General features: G+C 41.3%; 1 protein-coding gene across 15 annotated transcripts in view; it reads right to left on the bottom strand.

The window, feature by feature from the left end:
* Positions 1–24,790, bottom strand: part of DMD (dystrophin) — a 2,236,915-nt gene that overhangs the window by 152,517 nt on the left and 2,059,608 nt on the right. For 11 of the 15 annotated variants that reach the window (XM_024988361.2, XM_024988358.2, XM_024988360.2 and 8 more), the window contains one exon: positions 1,864–1,925. In XM_024988361.2, coding sequence (XP_024844129.1) covers positions 1,864–1,925 — 62 coding nt within the window. Of the gene's footprint in view, positions 1–1,863; positions 1,926–8,023; positions 8,182–24,790 lie in introns of those variants that run through there. The other 4 variants (XM_024988368.2, XM_005228316.5, XM_024988369.2 and 1 more) reach the window with 1 other exon arrangement.

The raw sequence follows: 24,790 nt of genomic DNA, 5'->3' as shown, positions 1-24,790 counted from the left end.
GACTGGGCTAACATAATATTACTTGTATTGAGTATCTCTGGCTAGTAGAATTTTAAGTGACTTTTCTTTTACACACTTTGGCTTTTTTTCCCCAGATTTTATAGAAGGAACTTCTGTCATTTATATTTTTCTTTATGTTTAATCTTTTATTTTATATTGGAGGATAGTTGATTAATAAGATTGAGTTAGTTTCAGGTATATAGCAGAGTGATTCAGCTATACATATAACTATATATTATTTTTCAATTTCTTTTCCCATCTAGGTTATTACAGAATATTGAGCAGAGTTCCCTGTGCTAAAGTTTAGGAAAACAATCAGGGCAGGGGAGACGCTAATATCTCCTATCCCATCTTCATGTGTGCATGCTCAGTCACTCAGTCATGTCTGACTTTCTGCGACCCTATGAACTGTAGCCCATCAGGCTCCTCAGTCCATGGGATTTCCCAGGCAAGAATACTGGAGTGGGTTGCCATTTCCTCCTCCAGGGGATTTTTCCCAACCCAGGGATCGAACCCATGGCTCCTGCATTGGCAGGCAGATTCTTTACCACTGAGTGACCTGGGAAGCCCCCACGCCCTGTCTTCATAGCTGGAATTCATTAACCAAAGGGAACTGATGGCAGAAGGACAGCAGGAGCTACACACAGGTACGTGGCTACATAGACGTCGAAAATATATGTCCGAGTATCCTGATTCCCATGGGTTTTCTCACAAAATTTAAAACCCGAAGAGTTCACCTCGTGCATTTCAGTCTGTAAATACATCTAGTCAAAAAAAAAGTCTTTAAAAAAAGAGACACTGATGTATAGAACAGTCTTATGGACTCTGTGAAGAGGGAGAGGGTGGGAAGATTTGGGAGAATGACATTGAAACATGTAAAATATCATGTAAGAAACGAGTTGCCAGTCCAGGTTCGATGCAGGATACTGGATGCTTGGGGCTAGTGCACTGGGACGACCCAGAGGGATGGGGAGGGAGGAGGGAGGAGGGTTCAGGATGGGGAACACGTGTATACCTGTGGCGGATTCATTTTGAAATTTGGCAAAACTAATACAATTATGTAAAGTTTAAAAATAAAATAAAATTAAAAAATAAAAATAAAAATGTTTAGTAGTAGAGAAGGCATGACGATTTTTAATTAAAACAACAAGTAGAAAAAAAAAACAACAGCAAGTAGTTACAATGTGAGGGGATTCAGTTCAGATTATTCCTGAGGGATCAAAAATGGCAAGAGAGTGGACTTTCATCAAGCATTAAAAAGACTGGTGTTTCACCCTTATTTGGAGGTTGTGCATCTGTTAAAAAAATTCCAAGTTATGGGAAGGGTGGGTGCTGCCAGGCTCTTACACAAACACAAAACAAGCCATCGTAGACCAATCATTGAAATGTACATGCTAATAACCTGATGCGCTTAGGATTATGAGCACTGGAGTGACTGCAGAAAATTCCTTGACACAACATTCGTGGTTTGGCAAAAGTGTTTTCTTGGTTTCACAAGGAAGAAATCAATCAGAACAACTTGAAACAGTTTTCTTCCTTTGGGGGAAAAAACTGCAATCCATTGCAAATACTTTTTTCCCATCCTTTTAAGCAACAACAACAAAAAAAAACTAGTAAGGCCTTTTAACCTGCTCAGATATACTGAATTTTCAGGAATCAGTGAAATCCTAAAACTTATTTTTAACCAACCTCGGAAAAAAAGAACGCTAACAGTCAATTTTGAATAGAAAGGTGCTGCTGTTTTTCATTTCTTAAAAGAATCTAGTGATATATTTAGATAACAAATGGCTTGCACACTACAAACTACTTTATCCTATGAGTCATCTGTCATTTCATCTGGAGGAAAGATGGCCATGTCCTTACCTAAAGACTGGTAGAGCTCTGTCATTTTAGGATGGTCCCAGCAAGTTGTTTGGGTCTCGTGGCTAAAACATAAAACACAAAGAGAGACTTTAGAATTTAGAATGAGTAATAGAGAAAAAGAGAGACAAAAAAAAAAAAAAAGTACAGAATGCTTTTAGATCATTTGGCTTCATGACTTCAAAGGACTTCCATCCTGTACTGACAAATATTTATTTTACAACACAAAGGCTCCTACCTTTGCTTTCAATGGGAAAAGCAATATGATCATGATTTTGTAACCAGCATTTGTTTATTTTTTGCACCCACGAGTCTGGTGCACTTCTGTTATCAGAAAAGGGCCTGGATATGTAATCAATAATTGAAAATCAGGGTTTCTTCAGCTATCCAACTCAGAACATACCGAAAGAACACAGACAAGGGTTATTCAACTCTGTCAAAGAGATACTGGACATTAATTTCAGAAATCAATCGCCTCGCTTCTCACTTGCTCTCACTGCCCCTGACACGTTTCCCTTACTTTCTTCTCTGTATCCAGATCTCATCTCCATGATGATGTCAGCTTAGGGTTTATCCATTGCCCGACTCATAGATCATTCCTATCTTCCCACCTCCCATTATTTTAGAGTATCTTTTTGACTCAGCACTCGCTATGCTCTTTTTGACTCAGCGCTCGCTATGCCACTGCACCTTTTCCTATGTTTACTTGGGCCTGAATGAAGCATTCACAGTTCCCTTCCATTTCTTGAAGTTTAGGTAAATGTGGTTGCCAGCTATCAGCTCCTGCCGCAAAAAGAACAGAACACCTTTGTTCCTCATTTGATTCCGGGAATAAACCTGGGAGAGATAACTACATATACTTTTCCTTTACTTTGGACCATCTACATAAATCACCACAGCATCATATTTCCAGTTTGGGGGGATTACCTGACTGGCCTTTGATGCAGTAAAGTGCAGCCTTGAATGATATTTCGGTACTCATAAGCAGAGCCTATTCATCATCTTTCAGGGAAAAGAGTGGGGGGCAGATGGAGAGAGGAGAAATGGCTTAAATGTGGACACTTGAAGAGGAGCAGAAAACACAGAGGCTGCACACAGAAAGAGGAGCTTGTGGAGGCCAACAAAGTCAAGTATAGGTGTTAAATCTTAGGATTAGACTCTGCCTCTGTGGCATACTAGCTGTGAAATTTGGGGCTGCCCTGCTCACCTAGGGGTGTTAAAGGATGAATTAGTAGAGGTCAGTGACTGATACCTTCTGGCACTCAATATGTGGTCATTTTTGTTATTATGTGGCGCCCCCAAGTTGTTGTTGATTTAGTCGCTCAGTCGTGTCCGACTCTTATGACCCCCATGGACTGTAGCTTGCCAGGCTCCTCTGTTCACGGGATTTCCCAAATTACTGCCCCTTGAAAGCAAAGCTTTCATTAATTGATTATGATAGAGGTGAGGATCCAACTGTGGTAAGTCAGCCACACCTTAAGACCTTTCATGGGGGCAAAAGCAATGCTCAATATGCACTGCCCCCGTTTTACAGAAAATATGCAAAATGGAGAAACATTTACTGTGGTCTGCTAAATATAACACAATCACAAATGACACAAAGATGTGCGGCAGTTCCCCAAGCTGTACAACTTCAGAGACCAGCCCTCTGATATTTCTCAATCAGTAACTGAACGGTGAAGGCCAGTGAAAGAAATCTACAAGAAAGGGTTCCTTGCTGAAGGGCTGCTTCAGTCTCTTCCACACCTGTCCGTTTCTGTTCGCCTTTTCCACAGAGGCAATCCGCATGTGAGGAGTAGACAGGGGCTTCTCAGCTGAGGGAATGTAGCAGAGTAGAGTCCAAGTCTTGCAGAGCAAGACAAGCAAAAGATACAGCGCATGCTATAGGGAGTTTTAGAAAGCCCCATGTCCACAATGGTTTATGATCTGTAGAAGGGGTGGGAGGGATGGGTACTTTATATGCACAGCACAAGAAGGCTGCAGCTTGCAGCTTCATAGAGAAAAAAAAGTGTTGCTTATTCTCAAGCATTTTTTTAAAGCTCCGAACGAGACCGTGTACCAATTCTGTACACAAGTCCCAGCAAGGAAAGATTACCTGCTATGGAGACCACCCTGCATTTAGGCCTCTGCCATTTCCTATGGCCATCATATGTGAGCCCCAGGGAGAGAAGGAGGGAGAAGAGGGGGAAAGCACATGTGTCCACATGTACAGGCTCTTATTACACACGCTGTGTAATTATAACACACCATCTCCACCACGTGTGGGAGGACTGGAGCATCTTCAATCGATGGGCAGAAAAACATCTGTCTGAGCTGATAAACCTGACCTGACAGAGACAGAGAGAACCAGTCTGAAAAGCCACCATCTGTAATGGACGTTAAATTGGGGGAACACGGGCAAGAAATAACTTGTATCAAATGCGATATCCAAAGAAAAGAGAAACCTGCCTCCAAGTGACAGGAGAAGAGACTGAATGGGAGCTTCAGGGAGCTCCCTCCCTCCAAAGATTTCATGACTGTTGATACATTTACACCTCTACCTTTTAAAAAATATTTATTTATTTGGCTGCACTGGGTCTTAGTTGTGGCATGTGAGATCTAGTTCCCTGCGTGCGTGTTAAGTTGCTTTAGTCATGTCTGACTCTTTGCGAACCCATGGACTGTAGCCCGCCAGACTCCTCTGTTCATGCAATTTCCCAAGCGAGAATACTAGAGTGGGTTCCCATGCCCTCCTCCAGGGGATCTTCCCGACCCAGGGATTGAACCCTGGTCTCCTGAGGCTTCTGCATTGCAGGTGGAGTCTTCACCACTGAGCCACCAGGGAAGCCCCACTTATTCCAGTGATTAAAAATTATGAAAGGGATTTTAGAAATGATCATTTAATCCATCCATCTACAGCGATATTGAAATGTCCTTTACTGGAAGAAGGAAAACATTCTAAGCTTCCACTTTCATACTCCATTCCTGAGCTACCAGATACTAGTTAGTCCTACCTAGGACTCTCTCTCCCAATTACTTGTGATTCTAGGGAATCTGAATAACCTACATCAATGAACTCAAACCAGTCCAAAAGCCAATTTCATTTACCATATTTGTCTTCCTCTCCAACACACAAACCTTTTATTTTGAAACAATGCAAAGTAACTAGAAAAACAGATCTATATTTCACCTTTGCCGAGTTAGCTTCACTTCAATTACAACCCAGCAGTAAGTGAAAGAAGTGAGCACAAGTGCAAAGAAGAAAAGAATAAAGGGTGGGACTAATCCTCCCAACTAGAAAAATAATCTTTTAATCATTTAATGCTAAAAACGACTGGCAACATAGCTGTAATGACTTCGGCTTTGGGAGTAACTATATGGAGAAACAAATACACATTTCACTGTACGTGGGAATTTCTGATGAATCCAAAGCCTGGTGGGACATATTTAACCTCCTAAACAGATAGGAAAGATGAGTATGAACAGGATGAAACGGTAAACACAAACTTTCATAAGTCCTATCTACATTCTACCTTATAGGACAAATAAATTATTGGTCTCTGATCAATACTGGTTTTTACAGCTGTATTTCTGACTCTGTGCCTGTCTTCAAAACAGGAGAGGATCCTCAGTAACTGCATGAGAAGCAGCTCAGGTTCACCTGGAATATACAGACAATACAGAAAAATACGCTGTGCTGGGGAGGTGGTGGTGGACGGGTGGTAGTACTGCTTTTTTAGCAACTGTCTTTTCTGCACTTCACTTTTCACATCGTTAACACATTCCCCATATACCATGTCCACCTCGAAAGGCAATTCTGAATCCTGCTCACAAGTTAATGGTTATATCTTTGTTCAGCCTTCCTGAAAACAGTGATGTTCCACATAGATCAAAATTCTATACATGCATTCACAGAGACCAGCCTCATAAATAATCCTTAAAATGCCCTTTAAATCTTTAAAAAATGTTATTGATTTTGGCCATGCTGGTTCCAAAACCTGGCATCAGATATGCCTCTCTGAACAGCCTTCAAACTCTGATCTCCTCCCTCTGCCCTTTTTTAATGTGTACAAGCTACCATAATCTCTCTTTTCCCTTTTATTTTGGGCCATGATAAGATCATAAAACAAAATACACAATCACTGGATGTGACAAAAGACCCTGGCAACACCTACGTGTCAATAATAAGAAATTAAAGCATTACTCCACTGAGCACAGGACTGACCTAATTTCCTGCCACACAATTTACATTTTCTCTCACCTTCTTTAGTTTCAAGTAGTGTGTAAGGTTATTATAACCATCTCAGAGGTGTTCCTACTGTCAGTGCTGGAATATCAGACTTACTGGAATTGCTTTTTTAGTTTCTTTAAAAACAAATACTAAACACTTAGAAAAAGTAACAAAATTCCACTGTTCTCCCCAGGAAAATGGCAGTTGCCTAATTAAACTAAGATTTCTTCTGCCACCACTGTTATTTGGTACTGAAAATATTCCAAACAGTTGCCTTTTTAAAAAATATCTTTCCACTATTTCCCAGGGAGGAAAGTGATCCCTATGCAGCGATATAAAGGTAGCATTCTCTTGCGATTTGCAAAGGATTAGAGTTTGGCTTCATATATAATCTGAAGCCCATTGATCCACACACACAAAATCACTTCCCTTTAATCTGGGGATCAGACTCTTTTTCTAGAGAAACCTTGGCATTTGCATGCTGAATGCTGAACTTGGCTGCCACTGCTGGAAGACTCGAAGGGTGGGAATGGGAAAATATATTTAAAAGTTTCTGCTACTGTGGGTAGGGGGTTTAGCGGGGTGGGTGTCAGTGTAAGCATCAGATATCCTATTCTAGTCCCCATTTCTTGTTCCCTGTGATTGTTAACATTTTATTCTGTTTGGCTCAAGCCAGGGCAAAGATGATTGTCTCCGTGACTGTTCCAGCTGTTACTCCTCCTCCGTTCTGTTTGCTTTTCAGGGCTTAAATCCCACCCACCCTCAACTTCAGCCAAAGCAATTTCACTTCAGGGTCGTGTCCAATCCAAGATCAAACAATGATGACTGAAACCAATTCTACTGTGATCAAGGGTCAGAAACCTTTCATATAGCCATGTTGTTTCATTTGCTCTTCTGCTTTTCCAAGAGCAACTGGATTCTCCAAAGAGGGGATTTGGGACAAGGAAATAAAAAATCTAGACAAAAAAGAAAGGGTGGTGGGGGGTGACAGGGAGAGGCCACAGGGATAAAGAAGCCAAGAGACCAAGAAGAACTTGTTGGCCACATATGTTTATTTCACTTAAAGACTTCAGTACATCACTTACATTGGATGAATTTTTTTTTCCACGTTAAAGTATTTTATAATTAATAATATGTCTCTCTTGGGCAACCAAACCCTTTCAATTCAAGCTTCAAACTTAATTTCAAATTGAATGGAGATAAAGTGTCCTGCCCTTTTCATTGTCATGATTCGACCGAGAATGACAAACTTTGCTTAAAGACCGGCACAGACACCTGGAGAAACGTGAGAAGGACACTCAGAAATGACTCCACATTCAACCCCAGAGGGCAAAGAAAAAAAAAAAAAAAACCACCCTGAATCCTCTATGTCAAATCCTTGATTTTTAGGCTCTCCTTGCCTTTTCTTTCTTTCCTGATTTCTCCAAGTCTTGGGGCATGGGACGAACACTTTAGAAAATGCAACGGGGTAAATGTCAGTTGGAATCCTTGGAAGAAATCAGGCAGAAAGTTGACCTTTTGGCACTTGCAGCGCAATGGAAGGTAGAGCCTGGCGCGCCCCTTCCTTCTGCGAGGTCTGGAGACGGTTTAGGAAGCCTGGCTGGCTCGCGTCCACACAGACAGCCTGGAAAGGAGCAAAAAGCTCCCGTAGCTCCAATCCCCGCGTGGGGAACGTTCTGTCCCCTCCGGGTACTGCGAGACATCAGCCTTTTCTCTCCAAGCTCGTCCCAAAGTCGGGGGAAGGGGCTCCCAGCGAGCCGGGGGGGAGCCCCGGGGGCGCACCTGCTGCGGCGCCGCGGGGACCCGCGGGGGGACCTTGCCCTGAGGGCCGGCCGTCTAGAGCCCGGGGTCGAGCCGCCACGCGAGTCCAAGTTTTGGCCGCCTCTACTCGCACCCTGCTCGCGCCACAAGTGCACGGACTGCGGCGATCTGAGGGCGGCGCGGTGCACTTACCCTTTGAGCTGTTCCCTCATGGCTGCTAGGGCTCCGCGGTCAGGGGAGGGCGTGAGCAGAGAAGTGAGCTTCCCAGAGCCGCCGGGCTCCCTGAAAGTCGAGCGCCGCCGTCGCTGCCGCCGCCGCCGCCGCCGCCCAGGCTCGAAGCTGAAAGCACTGCGGAGGAGCCGGCGCGGGCTAGCAGGCGGGCGGGCGGCGCGCGGGAGGGGGCGCTGCAGGCAGACGGGGCGGGGCTGGGCCGGGCTCCGCCCCTACCTAGCGCCCTGGGAACCCGGACTCTGGGAGACCGGCAGTCGGGGCTTTCAAAACGGAAAGGAAAAAGAGAAAAGCAAAAGAAAGACGGAGCAGGAGATTTAAGGTAGTGCCCGGAACCTGGAAGCCACACATTGCCCTACCAGCACCCCCTTAAATCCTCCAGCGAGACAACTTGTTGCCTAAATAAATGACCTAGGTGCAAATGACCTCATCGCAGATAATTAAGTGTGTGGGCTCAAGAGTTGGCTTTTTAAAGAGTGAAAGAGAAAAAATTCACGAGCATAATTCTTCCTCCCCCCACCAATCAAAGATTAAACTGATGGAGCTGTAAGGACATGATATTCTAGTTTCGCTCATCCTGGGCTAAATAGGTTTTAAGGAAGCATTTGTCTGTGTATTTGTGACAGCAGTCGTTCTCATCCTGTAGTCCCAGGACCAGCAGCATCGCCTGGGAACTTAGAAATGAAAATTCCCTGGGCTCCAGCCCAAAGAGAGCTACTGAATCAGAAACTCCAAGCACAGTGAACTTTGAGAACCAGTGGTATAGACTCTAAATAAAAACCACCACCAATGGTGTGGTCTTTTAGTATTCTTCAGAGAAATCTAAAAGGAAACCATTTCCAATGGAACGTTCTATTGGAAAAGTTACAGGGCCTGGTAGTTCAAATACTTCTAATTGCAGAGTTTGCAATATGACGACACAGGTTAACTATGCAAAATTGTGACAAGCTTGGAAATATTCTGAAGAGAAGAAAGCCTTCATGAGCACAAGAATTTTTCTCAACCTTCACATAATATCTTTGATTAAAGAGTCCAAAGGGTATTTTCAGATAAACTTCCTTAGTGGTTTCATTGTCCCTGTTTGTCCATTTATTTTGTTGGCCTGCTTTTCTTTTTATCATCTTTCAACCATTTCGTTTTCACTCTCTGTTCTGGTTGATTCATTCTTCAGCTTACAGTTTAAAGGGTTCCCCTTTTTCTTTTTAAATGTCCTCTCTCTCAACATTTCCTCTTCACCCCTTCTAGGCCAGAATGTTTGAGGTGAAAGGATTCTAGCTATCAATCTCCTTTTCCTATCTGCTATATCGCAGCAAAAGAGGCAAAAATAATGTGCATGAACCAAAGGTAAAGGGAGTGTGAAGTTTCTTCATTACCCTTGACAAACCACATACAAATGTAAACTTTATAGGGAAGACACCGTGCATGCAGGTCTGATTGGTGTTGCTATTTTAAAACAAATAGAGCACTTCTTGGGGCTTCCCAGGTGGTTCAGTGCTAAAGAATCCATGTGCCAATGCAGGCACCACAGGAGCTGCAGGTTCGATCCCTAGGTTGGGTAGATTCCCTGGAGGAGGAAATGGCAACCCACTCCAGTATTCTTGTCTGGAGAATTCCATGGACAGAGGAGCCTCATGGGCTATAGTCTATGGCGTCACAAAGAGTCAGACACAACTGAGCACACACACAGGGCACTTCTGGCGTTGGACCTGATACACTGAGACATTACTGCTATCTTTTAGTTATTTTGAGCCAGTGAATTGTGGACTCAGCTGCTATTAGGTCTGGTGGGGCAGAGTGCACACCAGGACTGGCTTTGCGTGAGGCTGTCCCTTGGTCTCACTGGAGATTCTAGGTCTGCCCCTATCTTTGGGGAAAAGGGTGGCCTTTGCAGTTAATCAGTGATGTCACCTCTGTGTCAATGTAGCAAGTGGTGACTTAAATATTGTTTATATGTATTCCAGTGAAAAGATGCAAACATTCCAGCATGGACATTTGTAAATATTAGGAAACACTGTCTTTCTCTTCCTTTCTAGTTTGTTTTACACTTTTAAATTACCTGCTTAAGATTTGGGGATTCTGCTATGTTTCTCTTAAATCAATGCTCAAGTCTACTTTCTCAGTGTCCAGCTAGAAAACTACTCGAAACAATTCATTGGGGAAAAAAAGGAAAATTAGAAATTACTATTCAAATTTTCTCTTACATTTGACAGATGGCAATCCTCAAAAATACATCTTTAGGTTCTTTTTTAGACTGGCGTTATAGGCCCTTTGAAGGCTTTGTCCCAAATCTCGATGTTGTTTTCAAAACTAAATACAGAAAGCATTATTAAGAAATGAAAAGGGCATCACAGCAACTGTTTTGTTATTTATTTCAGTTAGAATATCAATTTTGCTTATTAGGGAAAGCCGTTAAGAAAAGAATATAATTTATATATCTTCATTTCATATATCAGTTATATAGTGATGCCATGTATGATAAAACATTAATTGCTTGCTTATAGTAGCTCTCCTCTTCCTCCTCATTATTACTGTTCTGATGTGAACCACAGACCATAAAGCAACTTAAGTTTAAATCCTGCCTTTAAAACCTACCACAAGCTGCTGGTCCCTAGTACCATGGCTGGAATGTGGCCGTGCAAAGATTGGAACTAGGGAGTCTGGCTTAAAGGCCCATGTAATTAGCCACTCTGTCAGGCTGCCGTGCAGAGAAGTGGCTTCTCCTACTGTGGAGGAAGATCTGTATGTTTTCTTGTGTGCTCATGAGCGATCCCACTGCTGGCTGGCAGCAGAGGAGAGTCAATTTGCTAGAAACAGAAGTAAGGAAGGAATTAAATAGGATAAGGTCTAGGAAGGCCACCTAGTACATTTTTCCATACACCAAACTCGTCTTTGAATCACTTAAATGTTGTTGGTACTTAGAAAAGGAGGACCTCTCTGATCAAAGGGACTATACTGGGTATCTCCCCATTCTCTCTTCCAGCTCTGTTCTATGCCCTTTTCCACCCTGCTCTGTGGCCCAGGGGGTTGGACCTCTGTGGATGGCATCAATCAGGCTCTCTTACCCTTTGGCTTTCTTTCACTTTCAGCCAATGGGAAACAGTGATGAAAGGCCTATAGCAGGAGATGAAAGGGTAGGAGGAGAGAGATGTCGGGGTATTTATTCCCCAACCTCCCTCCTGTTGGTCTTGAGCCTGCCAGTGGCCAAGTTTCTTTATGCTTGGCCATGAGTCTCGCTGCGTAGTCATTTCTATAGCATCAGCATGCTTCAAGTACCTTAAACCATTCCCTCCTCTCACCCTTGTTCTTTCTCCTGCAGTGCTCAGGTTTTAGTAGTCTTTCACCACACTTTCTTCAAGTACCACTTTTGAGTGTATGATCTGTTTTTCCTCCCAGGACCCAGATCAAACAGGGACCCACCCAGTCAAAGTCACCCTCTGGGGTACTTGGCTGGTTGCTGAGTAGGGACCACTGATTAAGGAGAAAGTTAACTCCACCAGTTAGAGGTGAAAAGGAGATTAAACTTGGTCACTGGATAGATATTTGTAGAAGCCTCCTCTGCAGGCCCCGAAGGAGATTCTGGCCTACTAGGGATAAAAGCAAGTCAGTAATTATAAATGGTGATCACAGCAAGAAATAGACAAGAAATAGATGATTCTTTCTCAGGGCTTTAGGGCTCTCCTCGATCTCTGGGAGAGTGTCAAGGTAGGGATTAGAGAGGTGGGCACATTGGGAAGGACCTGGTGTGCTGATCCAAAGTTTGACCTGCATGCTAAAAGGTACAGGTGAGCTTTATAAGGAAGGAATTTAAGCATGAGTGTGGCGCTGTCAGATTCGTCTTTCAGAAAAATCACTCTGGCAGTGGTGCAGGACTGGATCAGAAGAGTCTGGAACTAGGACACCAGATACAAGTTGACTCCAGCATGAGGAGGATCTGAACAATGACAGCAGCAGAGAGAGTGGGGAAATAATACAGCAGTATTCAAACTACAGGAGCTTTGACTGATTGGATATATACGTGAGCTAGAAGGAAGATCTAGGGCCATGGTCCTCAAGCCTGGCTGCCACTGGAATCACGTGGGGAATGCTAAAAAATTTAGATGCCTGGGTCTTACCACCCTGAGGTTGTGATTTAATTGGCCTTGGGCACTGGGACTTTTAAGGCTCTCCAGGTGATTCTGACATGCCGCCAAGGTGGAGTATGATTTGAGGATTATTGTTCTAGGGTGACTCCCAAGATTGGGTGAGTAACACTCACCAAGCCAGCACTTTCAGCCAGAGGGGGACAGATCTAGGCAGAAGAGGGTCAGGGAGAGATGATGAGTTCAGTCTTGAGCCTGATGACTCAGAGGTGGCGGTGTGATGTGAAAGGCAGGCGGACACCCGAGTCTGGACCTCAGAGGGAAGATGGCAGGAATAGAGCTATCCTTTGGACATGGCAGTAATGCATGGCATGGGTTTGGATGATTCTATTTAGGTGTGTGTGTGTGTGTGTCTGTCTGTCTGTCTGTGTGTGTGTGTGAAGATTCAAGGGTGGAGGCCAGGCTGTTCCTATCTTTCACCAACACATCCCTTTTCTTCTGAGCTGCTTATGGTTTCAATGTTAGCCTGACTTTACCAGGGTAAAATGAGGATCAGCAAGGGAAAGGAAAAGACAGGGAATGGTCTGCAGTGGGGGCTTGCCTGCTGTATGGCCCTGAAGGACTTCACCACCTGCTAGGGTCCAGCTTCCTTCTGGCTCCATGAGTCTCCATCCAAACTGCATTTTGTTCCTTCACTAATCTTAAGTATGAGTGCATGCTAAATCACTTCAGTCATGTCCCCGACTCTTTGCCACCCCATGGACTGTAGCCTGCCAGGCTCCTCTGTCCATGGGATTCTCCAGGCAAGAATACTGCAGTGGGTTGCCGTGCCCTCCTCCAGGGGATCTTCCCAACCCAAGGTATCGAACCCACCTCTCTTAAAGTCTCTTGCATTGGCAGGCGTGTTCTTTAGCACTAGCACCACTTGGAAAGCTCAATCTTAAGTATATAACCTGTACCATTTTATAAAAATTCATTTGGAATATAGGTATTGCTTCAATTAAACCTAATACACAGTTTATAGTAAAATTTCAACATTTGGCTATCTATCCAGTAAACACATAAGGATCTCATGTTTCTCTTTGCACAGTACAAGTATTAGCCATGAACAGTGAATCAGATGTCTAACAAATGCTTCCAGTGATGGTGAGTCATTGTTAGGGCAAATACAATGGTGTGCTAATTAAAATATGTGTAAAAATCCCTTTCGATCAATCTGAAACCCCGCATCTTGGGGATATCAGCATATCCAGTCAGTTCGCATTAACTGGTAAATGAAGGGACCTCCACATTCAGACACAGCGTACTTCACACCCACACAAAAGCCTGTTTTTCCAGGCTCTTCCCCTGCAGGGAGGCAGAGTAAGCCAGAGTGAGCAAAGTTCTCTGAGCCAGCTACCATGTGAACCAGAGATTTCAGCACACAGGCTCCAGAGGAAGTCGCACTGGGCTTCTCTCTCATACAGTATTCTTCTAATAAGATTTTTCAAAGCTTCACCGAGCCACCTATATAAGACTGAACATCTAGAAAAGATGTGAAGTTTAGCATCTTCACTAAAATCAAGCCACACTCCATTAACCTCACAGGCCCAGCAGTTCCTCCCCGGCAAAGAATTCGGCTGTGTACCTATTAGCTTGCCAACTACAGAGCTACCCCCGTATAGGGAGCACACCACCTCCAGCTCAACGGCTCAATGTGGATGCTAGTTAAGGTGGTTCAGGCAGATCTGCATTCCTGGTCCACCTTAAGGACAGCTCAAAGCTGTAACTATTAGTCTGCCTTTCCCAAATGGCAGTGCCAAATAACAGGAATTTCAAAACTAGGCAGAAATTCTGACACTCTGCAAAATCTGCCTTCCTCTTCAGCTACAAATAAGGCTTTGTATTCGATTAGACTCACAGCAGGTGAAAACCCCAATTAGTGAATTCATTCTGGGGCTTCTTCCTACCTTCCTCCCACACACCACCCTAACCAAAAAAAAAAAAAAAAAAGGAAGTCTTTTCTCAAATCACAAGTAGATTAACTCTTTGATCTACCCAATCAAACCATTCACCACATGAAGAATTCTCCTAGGAAAGTGGGAGGCTATTGAAAGATGTACCTTTCGTCACTTCATAATGGGGGTTACAGAAAATCCCATTTTGCCAGATTTTATTGTTTTCTTCCAATCCATAAATACTCTCAGGTTTTCTGATCAATCTAGAAATTACAGTTTTTATTTCTACCTGAATACTCGCAAAGCCAATATTATCTAAAGCATGGTTAATGGACAGCCTGCTACAAGAGAGAATTATTTTTAAGTTATATTCTTATTTTGGTGTAGTTGAGGAGAGAGAAAAATATTAAATTTTAGTTTAAACACTATGCTTTGGCCTTAGGAAGCACACAAAGTCTATATTTCATACTTTGCAAATATTTATTTGTCAAAGGAAATTCATCACTGGACTCAGTTAGAGATTTGGTTTGAACGTTCAAAAAAAAAAAAATAAAGCAAGAACAGCTTGAGTTTTTAGAGTGATTTACTTATACTTTGTCAGTTGCTTCTGTGGCAATAATTCAGAACCCAGTTTTATTTATGAGCATATGATTAAAAAAGAGCAGCTTTGTCTTTTTTTAATTGTTTTAGTCCTGTCACTTTTCTTGAAACAAGTCGTAGGACTTATTATCCATAAGAAAATACTGAACATACATCAGATAGTAAGGCAGCTTTTAGAGGTAGTCATCTGTTACTGTCAGAGGTTCATTTCATTTTGAGGCTTTTTAATTAAAATGCGAAATTCTACATACATTCCTGCCTAAATTACCCCTTTCTGAAATAGTCGAACTTCATTAAAAAAAAAAAAAAAGTTAAATCCTAATGTAACCATTTTTAATACTTCTGACTTGGTTCTTGAGATCCTAAGATTGGGGGTGGGGTGGGGGCGTAGTAAACAAAGGAATTACCGGTCAATTAAGTGTACAAGGGAGTCCTCTTAAGTTGAAACAGATAAGGAAAATTTAATATTCAAATGCTACCCTATGAAGACACTAGGGTTTTTTTTTTTTTCCTTTGAGATGAATATCTACCAGAATCAAAAGCAGCTTCTTAATCTTCAGCCAGCGTAGCTCCACATTCTAGCAGAAGCATTAACCAGAGCAAGGCAGAGCTCTAGACCAATTCTGCCCCTAGAGGCCAGTCACTTAACCCTTTGAGACCAGTTACTTAACACCTCTGGAGCTCTGGTGGTAAAATTCAGACACTATTGTAGGAGGCCAGATCAGATCAGATCAGATCAGTCGCTCAGTCGTGTCCGACTCTTTGCGACCCCATGAATCGCAGCAGGCCAGGCCTCCCTGTCCATAACCAACTCCCGGAGTTCACTGAGACTCACGTCCATCAAGTCAGTGATGCCATCCAGCCATCTCATCCTCTGTCGTCCCCTTCTCCTCCTGCCCCCAATGCCTCCCAGCATCAGAGTCTTTTCCAATGAGGAGGCCAGAGTAAGGGTCAAATCACATATTGACTATGAAAGCGATTGGACAGCTGGAGGATACTCTGTTCATGCCAAGTAGCCGGTTGGGTAGGTATATTTCCTAAAGTGAAAGTGCTCATTCGTGTCCAACTCTTTGCGACCCCATGAACTGTAGCTTGCCAGGCTCCTCTATCCATGGGATTCTCCAGGCAAGAACACTGGAGTGGGTTGCCATTCCCTTCTCCAGGGGATCTTCCTGACCCAGGGATCATACCCGGGTCTCCCACACTGCAGGCAGATTCTTTACCATCTGAGCCACCAGGGAAGCCATATTTCTTAAAGGAAACCCAAGAAGTTCAGGAATACTGTTAGGAATACAGCATGAAATAAATTAAGCACTGTCATTTTAACTTTTCGTTTTTAGACTGTTGTATGAAGAAAAAGGAGAGATCTAAGAGTTCTAGTCTTTTCTCTTTAGCAAGTTTCAAAGGGACCCTTTCTTTCTTTTGTTTTTTTACATTTAAGAGGGAAACAAATGGGTAAAATAATATTTTTTTTTGAGGAGGGGGGGAAATAAATCACTAACCATCAGCCTAAGATAGGAGTAAAGTTCACATCAAAAGGTCTTATTTTGGGGGGCTGAGGCTAAAATAGCAAGACTATTCACACATGTTAAAAGATGTATTCACATTCCTATTGGCAGAGAGCAGAACCCCAAAGAACAAGTGAATGTTGGTTTCATGGGGGACAGCAGGAGAGAAAGATTCCTTACCCTCTGGTAGAGAAGGACTCTGAGTGCAGGCCTTGATTAGCCAGGATGTGGGAGGAATTCCCCACAAGAAAGGGAAATGGAGGTTAAAAACGAATTTAACCAAGTAATGATTTACCAAGGGCTGAATCTTATACTTCAGCTCTAGTTTTGTCCAGACACTTTTTGAAGATAAAAGTGAAATATGAATGCAAAGAACTTTAACTAATTCACAAATTCCCAAGGAGTCTTTTTCATGTCTCATAGCTAGACTAAGTTGCTGCTAAATATTCCCATATATTCATTTCTTTAAATGACTGCAATTGTGGTATATTTATGGAGCACTTACATATGTCTTTGCTTATCAGTCAAACTCTTCTCATTTTTCATTATCATTAGTAACACCTGGAAAGTGTCTGGAGGATGGACTTGGAAATATTTCAATATTTCAACATTGTAATCAGGTTCCTCTCACCAGAAGGACTCAAACATGACACTGACCTAAAGGAGCTTACAATCTAGTTGAGATAGATTCATATATGATTAAGTCCAATATCAGACAGGTTATAAATATAGAAATGGAGGGGAAAAAAGCCAAAAGAGAGAGGTGGTTAGTTTGACCTCTTGGGATTAGGGGACATACATTTCAATTAAGAGCTAATCAGGCTTATACCATCAGGCTTCATGCATGTTTCTGTTAGTGTAAGAAGAGCTAATGTAAGTTTCTTAAGTTGATTGTGAGCTAATCTCTCATATTAATAATTTATTAAGGCATAGATTTTTGGGGAAAAGTTAATGTGTTGCTGTGTTATGAAATCAATTATGCTTTTATGGAATACAAAAAAGTATTGGGCCAATATTGGATTTTATGTCTCAAGAAGGCTAACACACAGAAAATACCAACCATCCCATTAGAATATGAAATCACAAACTTGATTTACTGTCAAGCTTGTAGTGTGGAAATCTAGGTCCTTACAGCTTGAAGTTACTCGCATCCCTTAGAAGCTTCTTCTCATGTGTTGGCTAGAAAAGAAAAAATTGGCATCACCTTGGACAGAGGAGCCTGGCAGGCTATATATAGCCCATGGGGTCACAAAGAGTCAGACACAACTGAAGTGACTGAGCACTTAGCATGTACTTTTGAATATTCTTCTCTTTGAACAGAATTAAATTTGGGGTGGGAAGAAATAAGCCTGGAAAAGAGGGTGTGGATTAGAATGCAAATATATGCTATAGAGACTCTTACAATAGTCCAGTTATGAGATGATAAAGGCCTAAACTAACAAAATGCCACTGGAAATTGGTGGGAAGGTTGAATTCAAGACAGATTACGGGACAGAATCAATGCTGCTTTTCAACTAATTGGAGGTGAGGACTGGAGGGGAAGGAAGACTAGGATTTTTGATAATGACATCATTAGCTGAGGATTCAGATTTGTGTTTATACTATATGTGTATTTGCACTTCACATTGTTCCACAGAGCCTCTAGGGCAACTTCTGAGACTGCATAAATTTCAAAAATTAACAGATAAAATTCAGGGTTAAGGAACTAGAATGAAATATGAAGAAGGGAGGAAAAGTTACAAACCAAATTTGAATACCACACAGTTTGGTATACCTAGTAAATTTAGTTATGTACACCAGCCAAAATGAGAAACAAACAACATAAACTGTTGGAAAGTATATGAAGGAACTAGAACTCTCATGCTTTGCTGATAGGAATTTAAGTTGGTATAATAACCACATTGGAAAACTGTTTGGCAGACTGTATAAAAGCTGAACATATACATTCGCTATGGCTCAGAAACTTCACTTCTTGATATATTTCTGAAATGGATATATACATATGTTCACCAGAAGACACATTTTAGGATGTTTATGATATTTCTTTTTGGTGTCATATGGCCATCAACAGTAGATTGTAACATTTAGCACATTTACACAATGGAATATTATACAGCAATGAGAACAAACAACTTGATACGACAGGGATGAATTCAAAGCTTAAAAAGCCAGATATGGAGTGGGGGCAGTCTTAAGATGGCAGAGGAATAGGATGGGGCGACCACTTTCTCCCCCACAAATTCATCAAAAGATCATTTGAACGCTGAGCAAATACCACAAAACAACTTCTGAACACTAGTGGAGGATACCAGGCACCCAGAAAGACAGCCCATTGTCTTTGAAAAGAGGTAGGACAAAATATAAAAGATAAAAAGAGACACAAAAGAGTTAAGGACAGAGACCTGTCCCGGGGAGGGAGTCATAAAAGAGGAGAAGTTTCCAAATTCCAGGAAACCCTCTAACCAGGGGTCTGTGGGGAGATTTGGAATCTTAGAGGGCAACATAACCTGGAGGAAAAAATAAATAAATAAAACCCACAGATTATGCACCTAACTGCAATTCCCAGTGGAGAAGTAGCCCAGATGCTCGCATCCACCACCAGCAAGTGGGGGCTGAACAGGGAGGCATGGGCTGCATTGCTTAGGGTAAGGATGGGGCCTGAATGCCCTGAGGGCAATCTGAGGGAGCTACCTTGAGACAGCAACCCAAACCCTGGGATAGCCATACAGGGGAAAAAAAAAAAGAGGAAAGAGAGAGAGAGAAAGAACTTTCCCAGGAAAAGCTCCAACCTAAGTCACTGCTGGGCCCACTCATAGAACAAGGGAATGAACAAATACCAGAGGAGAGCTAGCTGGCTGTGGGCTGGCCCACCCCTGACTGGAGGCAGACAGGCAGGTGGGCGATGGCCAGAGCTGAAAGGCAAGAGGCAAACTCGGCCCCAGAGACAGCATCCCCTACCAAATTGTGAGCAGGCTCCCAATTGCTAACCAAGTCTTCCTGGAATCCTGGATGGTTGACATCCACCAGGAGGGCTGCAGCCAGAGATCAGCTCCCCAGAGGAGATGCATGGCACAAATGAGATGGTGCTCCCACTGCACACACAGGAAACGAAGTGGCTGAGACCAGGGAGGTGATAAGACACACTGCACCTGGGGAGAGTGTGCTTGCCAAGCATCTAGTTGCCTGAGCTGCTTGGACATGGGAAGGGCACAAAATGCAAGCCCAACTGAGTCTGTGCCTTTGTGGAGTACCCATGAACCTGAACCTGAGTGGCATAGACCTGGGAAGTGCAAGCCCCAACATTCGAATCATAGGAGTCCCAGAAGAAGTAGACAAAAAGAAAGGGCATGAAAAAATACTTGAGGAAATAATAGTTGAAAACTTCCCTAAAATGGGGAAGGAAATATCCACCTATGTCCAAGAAACCCAGAGAGTCCCAAATAGGATAAACCCAAGGAAAAACACGCCAGGACACATATTAATCAAATTAACAAAAATCAAACACAAAGAACAAATATTAAAAGAAGCAAGGGAAAAACAACAAATAACCCACAAGGGGATCCCCATAAGGATAACAGCTGATCTTTAAATAGAAACTCTTCAAGCCAGAAGGGAATGGTAGGACATACTTAAAGTGATGAAAGAGAAAAACCTACAACCCAGATTACTGTACCCAGCAAGGATCTCAATCAAATATGAAGGCGAAATAGAAAGCTTTACAGACAAGCAAAACTACTCAGAGAATTCAGCACCACCAAACCAGCTCTCCAACAAATGCTAAAGGATCTTCTCTAGACAGGAAACACAGAAGAGGTATATAAACTCGAACCCAAAACAACAAAGTAAATGGCAAAGGGATCATACTTAGCAATAATCATCCTAAACGTAAATGGGTTGAATGCCCCAACCAAAAGACAAAGACTGGCTGAATGGATACAAAAACAAGACCCATATATATGCTGTCTACAAGAGACCCACCTCAAACCTAGGGACACAAACAGACTGAAAGTGAAGGGCTGGAAAAAGATATTTCATGCAAATAGAGACCAGAAGAAAGTAAGTATAGCAATACTCATATCAGATAAAATAGACTTTGAAATAAAGGCTGTGAAAAGAGACAAAGAAGGACACTACATAATAATCAAAGGATCAATCCAAGAAGAAGATATAACAATTATAAATATATATGCACCCAACATAGGAGCACGGCAATATGTAAGGCAAATGCTAACAAATATGAAAAGGGAAACTAACAGTAACACAATAATAGTGGGAGAATTTAATACCCCACTCACACCTATGGATAGATCAACTAAAAAGAAAATGAACAAGGAAACACAAACTTTAAATGATACAATGGATCAGTTAGATCTAATTGATATCTATAGGACATTTCACCCTAAAACAGTGATTTTCACCTTTTTCTCAAGTGCACATGGAAACTTCTCCAGGATAGATCACATCCAGGGCCATAAATCTAGCTTTGGTAAATTAAAAAAATTTTGAAATCATCTCAAGCATCTTTTCTGATCACAATGCTGTAAGATTAGATGCCAACTACAGGAAAAAAAATTATCAAAAATACAAACATATGGAGGCTAAACAACACACTTCTGAATAACCAACAAATCACAGAAGAAATCAAAATATGCATAGAAACGAATGAAAATGAAAACACAACAACCCCAAACCTATGGGATTCAATAAAAGCAGTGCTAAGGGGAAGGTTCATAGCAGTACAAGCCTACCTCAAGAAAAAGGAGAAAAATCAAATAAATAACCTAACTCTACACCTAAAGCAACTAGAAAAAGAAGAAATGAAGCACCCCAGGGTTAGTAGAAGGAAAGAAATCATAAAAATTATGGCAGAAATAAATGCAAAAGAAACAAAGGAGACCATAGCCAAAATCAACAAAGTTAAAAGCTGGTTCTTTGAAAAGATAAATAAAATAGACAAACCATTAGCCAGACTCATCAAGAAACAAAGGGAGAAGAATGAAATCAACAAAATTAGCAATTAAAATTGAGAAATCACAACAGACAACACAGAAATACAAAGAATCATAAGAGACTACTATCAGCAACTATATGCCAATAAAATGGACAACTTGGAAGAAATGGACAAATTCTTAGAAAAGTATAACTTTCCAAAACTGGACCAGGAAGAAATAGAAAATCTTAACAGACCTATAACAAGCACAGAAATCAAAACTGTAGTCAGAAATCTTCCAACAAACAAAAGCCCAGGACCAGATGACTTCACAGGTGAATTCTACAAAAAATTTAGAGAAGAGCTAACACCTATCCTGCTCAAACTCTTCCAGAAAATTGCAGAGGAAGGTAAACTGCCAAACTCATTCTATGACGCCACCATCATCCTAATACCAAAACCAGACAAAGATGCTGCAAAAAAAGTAAACTATAGGCCAATATTACTGATGAACATAGATGCAAAAATCCTTAACAAAATTCTAGCAATCAGAATCCAACAACACATTAAAAAGATCATACATCATGACCAAGTGGGCTTTATCCCAGGGATGCAAGGATTCTTCAATATTCACAAATCAATCAATGTGATACACCACATTAACAAATTGAAAGATAAAAACCATATGATTATCTCAATAGATGCAGAGAAAGCCTTTGACAAAATTCAACATCCATTTATGATAAAATCCCTCCAGAAAGCAGGCGTAGAAGGAACATATGTCAACATAATAAAAGCCATATATGATAAACCCACAGCAAACATTACCCTCAATGGTGAAAAATTGAAAGCATTTCCCCTAACGTCAGGAACAAGACAAGGATGCCCATTCGCACCACTACTATTCAACATAGTTTTGGAAGTTTTAGCCACAGCAATCAGAGAAGAAAAAGAAATAAAAGGAATCCAGATTGGAAAAGAAGTAAAACTCTCACTGTTTTCAGATGACATGATCCTCTACATAGAAAATCCTGAAGACACCACCAGAAAATTACTAGAGCTAATCAATGAATATAGTAAAGTTGCAGGATATAAAAGTAGCACACAGAAATCCCTTGCATTCCTATATACTAACAATGAGAAAATAGAAAGAGAAATTAAGGAAACAATTCCATTTACCATTGCAATGAAAAGAATCAAATACTTAGGAATAAATCTACCTAAAGAAACAAAAGACCTATATATCAAAAACTATAAAACACTGATGAAAGAAAAAGATGACACAAATAGATGGAGAAATATACCATGTTCATGGATCGGAAGAATCAATTAATGAAAACGAGTAAACTACCCAAAGCAAACTATAGATTCAATACAATCCCTATCAAGCTACCAAAAGTATTTTTCAGAGAATTAGAACAAATAATTTCACAATTTGTATGGAAAGACAAAAAACCTCGAATAGCCAAAGCAACCTTGAGAAAGAAGAATGGAAGTGGAGGAATCAACCTGCCTGACTTCAGTCTCTACTACAAAGCCACAGTCATCAAGACAGTATGGTACTGGCACAAAGACAGAAATATAGATCAATGGAACAAAATAGAAAGCCCAGAGATAAATCCACACACCTATGGATACCTTATCTTTGACAAAGGAGTCAAGAATATACAATGGAGAAAAGACAATCTCTTTAACAAGTGGTGCTGGGAAAACTGCTCAACCACTTGTAAAAGAATGAAACTAGAACATTTTCTAACACCATACACAAAAATAAATTCAAAATGGATTAAGATCTAAATGTAAGACCAGAAACTACATAACTCCTAGAAGAAAACATAGGCAAAACACTCTCTGACATAAATCACAGCAGGATCCTCTATGACCCACCTCCCAGAGTAATGGAAATAAAAGCAAAAATAAACAAATGGGACCTAATTAAATTTAAAAGCTTTTGCACAAAGAAGGAAACTATAAGCAAGGTGAAAAGACAGCCTTCAGAATGGGAGAAAATAATAGCAAATGAAGCAACTGACAAAGAATTAATCTCAAAAATATACAAGCAACTCCTGCAGCTCAATTCCAGAAAAATAAGTGACCCAATCAAAAAATGGGCCAAAGAACTAAACAGACATTTCTCCAAAGAAGATATACAGGTGGCTAAAAAACACATGAAAAGATGCTCAATATCACTCATCAGAGAAATGCAAATCAAAACCACAATGAGGTACCATTTCACGCCAGTCAGAATGGCTGCTATCAAAAAGTCTACAAACAATAAATGCTGGAGAGGGTGTGGAGAAAAGGGAACCCTCTTACACTGTTGGTGGGAATGCAAACTAGTACAGCCACTGTGGAGAACAGTGTGGAGATTCTTTGAAAAACTGGAAATAGAACTGCCATACAACCCAAAAATCCCACTCCTGGGCATACACACTGAGGAAACCAGAATTGAAAGAGACACATGTACCCCAATGTTCATCGCAGCACTGTTTACAATAGCCAGGACAAGGAAGCAACCTAGATGTCCATCGTCAGAAGAATGGATAATAAAGCTGTGGTACATATACACAATGGAATATTACTCAGCTATTAAAAAGAATGCATTTGAATCAGTATTAATGAGGTGGATGAAACTGGAGCCTGTTATACAGAGTGAAATAAGTCAGAAAGAAAAACACCAATACAGTATATTAACACATATATATGGAATTTAGAAACATAGTAACAATGACCCTATATGAAAGACAGCAAAAGAGACACAGATGTAAAGAACAGACTTTTGGACTCTGTGGGAGACGGAGATGGTGGGATTATTTGAGAGAATAGCATTGAAACATGTATATTATCATATGTGAAATAGATTACCAGTCTAGGTTCGATGCATGAGACAGGGCACTCAATGCTGGTGCACTGGGATGACCCTGAGGGATGGGATGGGGAGGGAGGTGGGAGGGAGGGTCAGGATGGGGAACACATGTACACCTATGGCTGATTCATGTGAATGTATGGCAAAAACCACCACAATATTATAAAGTAATTAGCCTCCAATTAAAAATTTTAAAAAGCCAGATATATATAAGAGAGTACATGCTGCAATATTCCATTTATATAAAGTACAAAACCAGGTCAAATGAATTTATGCTGCTCAGTGTCATGACACTAGTTACTCTCGGAGAGTGGGTAAAGATTAGAAGGGAGCACAGTGGAGCTTCTGGGGGCTGTAATATTCTGTTTCTGGATCTGGATGCTAGTTACATGGGTGTGTTCACACTGTGAAAATTCTGTGTTTATTTAAGAGTAAGCCTTTTTTGATATAACAATATATTTCAATAAATTTTAAAGGGGATATAATTTTACTGTGGTCTTCCTGGATACCAAACAAAAGAATCAATATAAAAGGAAATATGATGGATTTTATTATTTGGATTATTGATAAGGGGAAAAGAACACAATTCTTTAAGTGAAACAAAATAAAATCTAAATTCTGCTCTTAGATCTAAATAAAATCACTGCCTGGATTTTCAGATGGGAGTCACTGCATGATGTCAATTTTCAACAAAATCCCTTTCAGTAGTTGTCTTTGCAGACGTAACCTTATGGGGATCAAGGCAAACTGATCCAAGAATGTAGCTTTCTATGACCAGGCCTGTGGGATGGATAAAATATGGTACAGTGTT

Source organism: Bos taurus, chromosome X (genome assembly GCF_002263795.3).
Source record: "Bos taurus isolate L1 Dominette 01449 registration number 42190680 breed Hereford chromosome X, ARS-UCD2.0, whole genome shotgun sequence".
NCBI lineage: Eukaryota > Metazoa > Chordata > Mammalia > Artiodactyla > Bovidae > Bos > Bos taurus.
The sequence above is the reverse complement of the archived record's forward strand: the minus strand, read 5'-3'. Positions and strand labels throughout refer to the sequence as shown.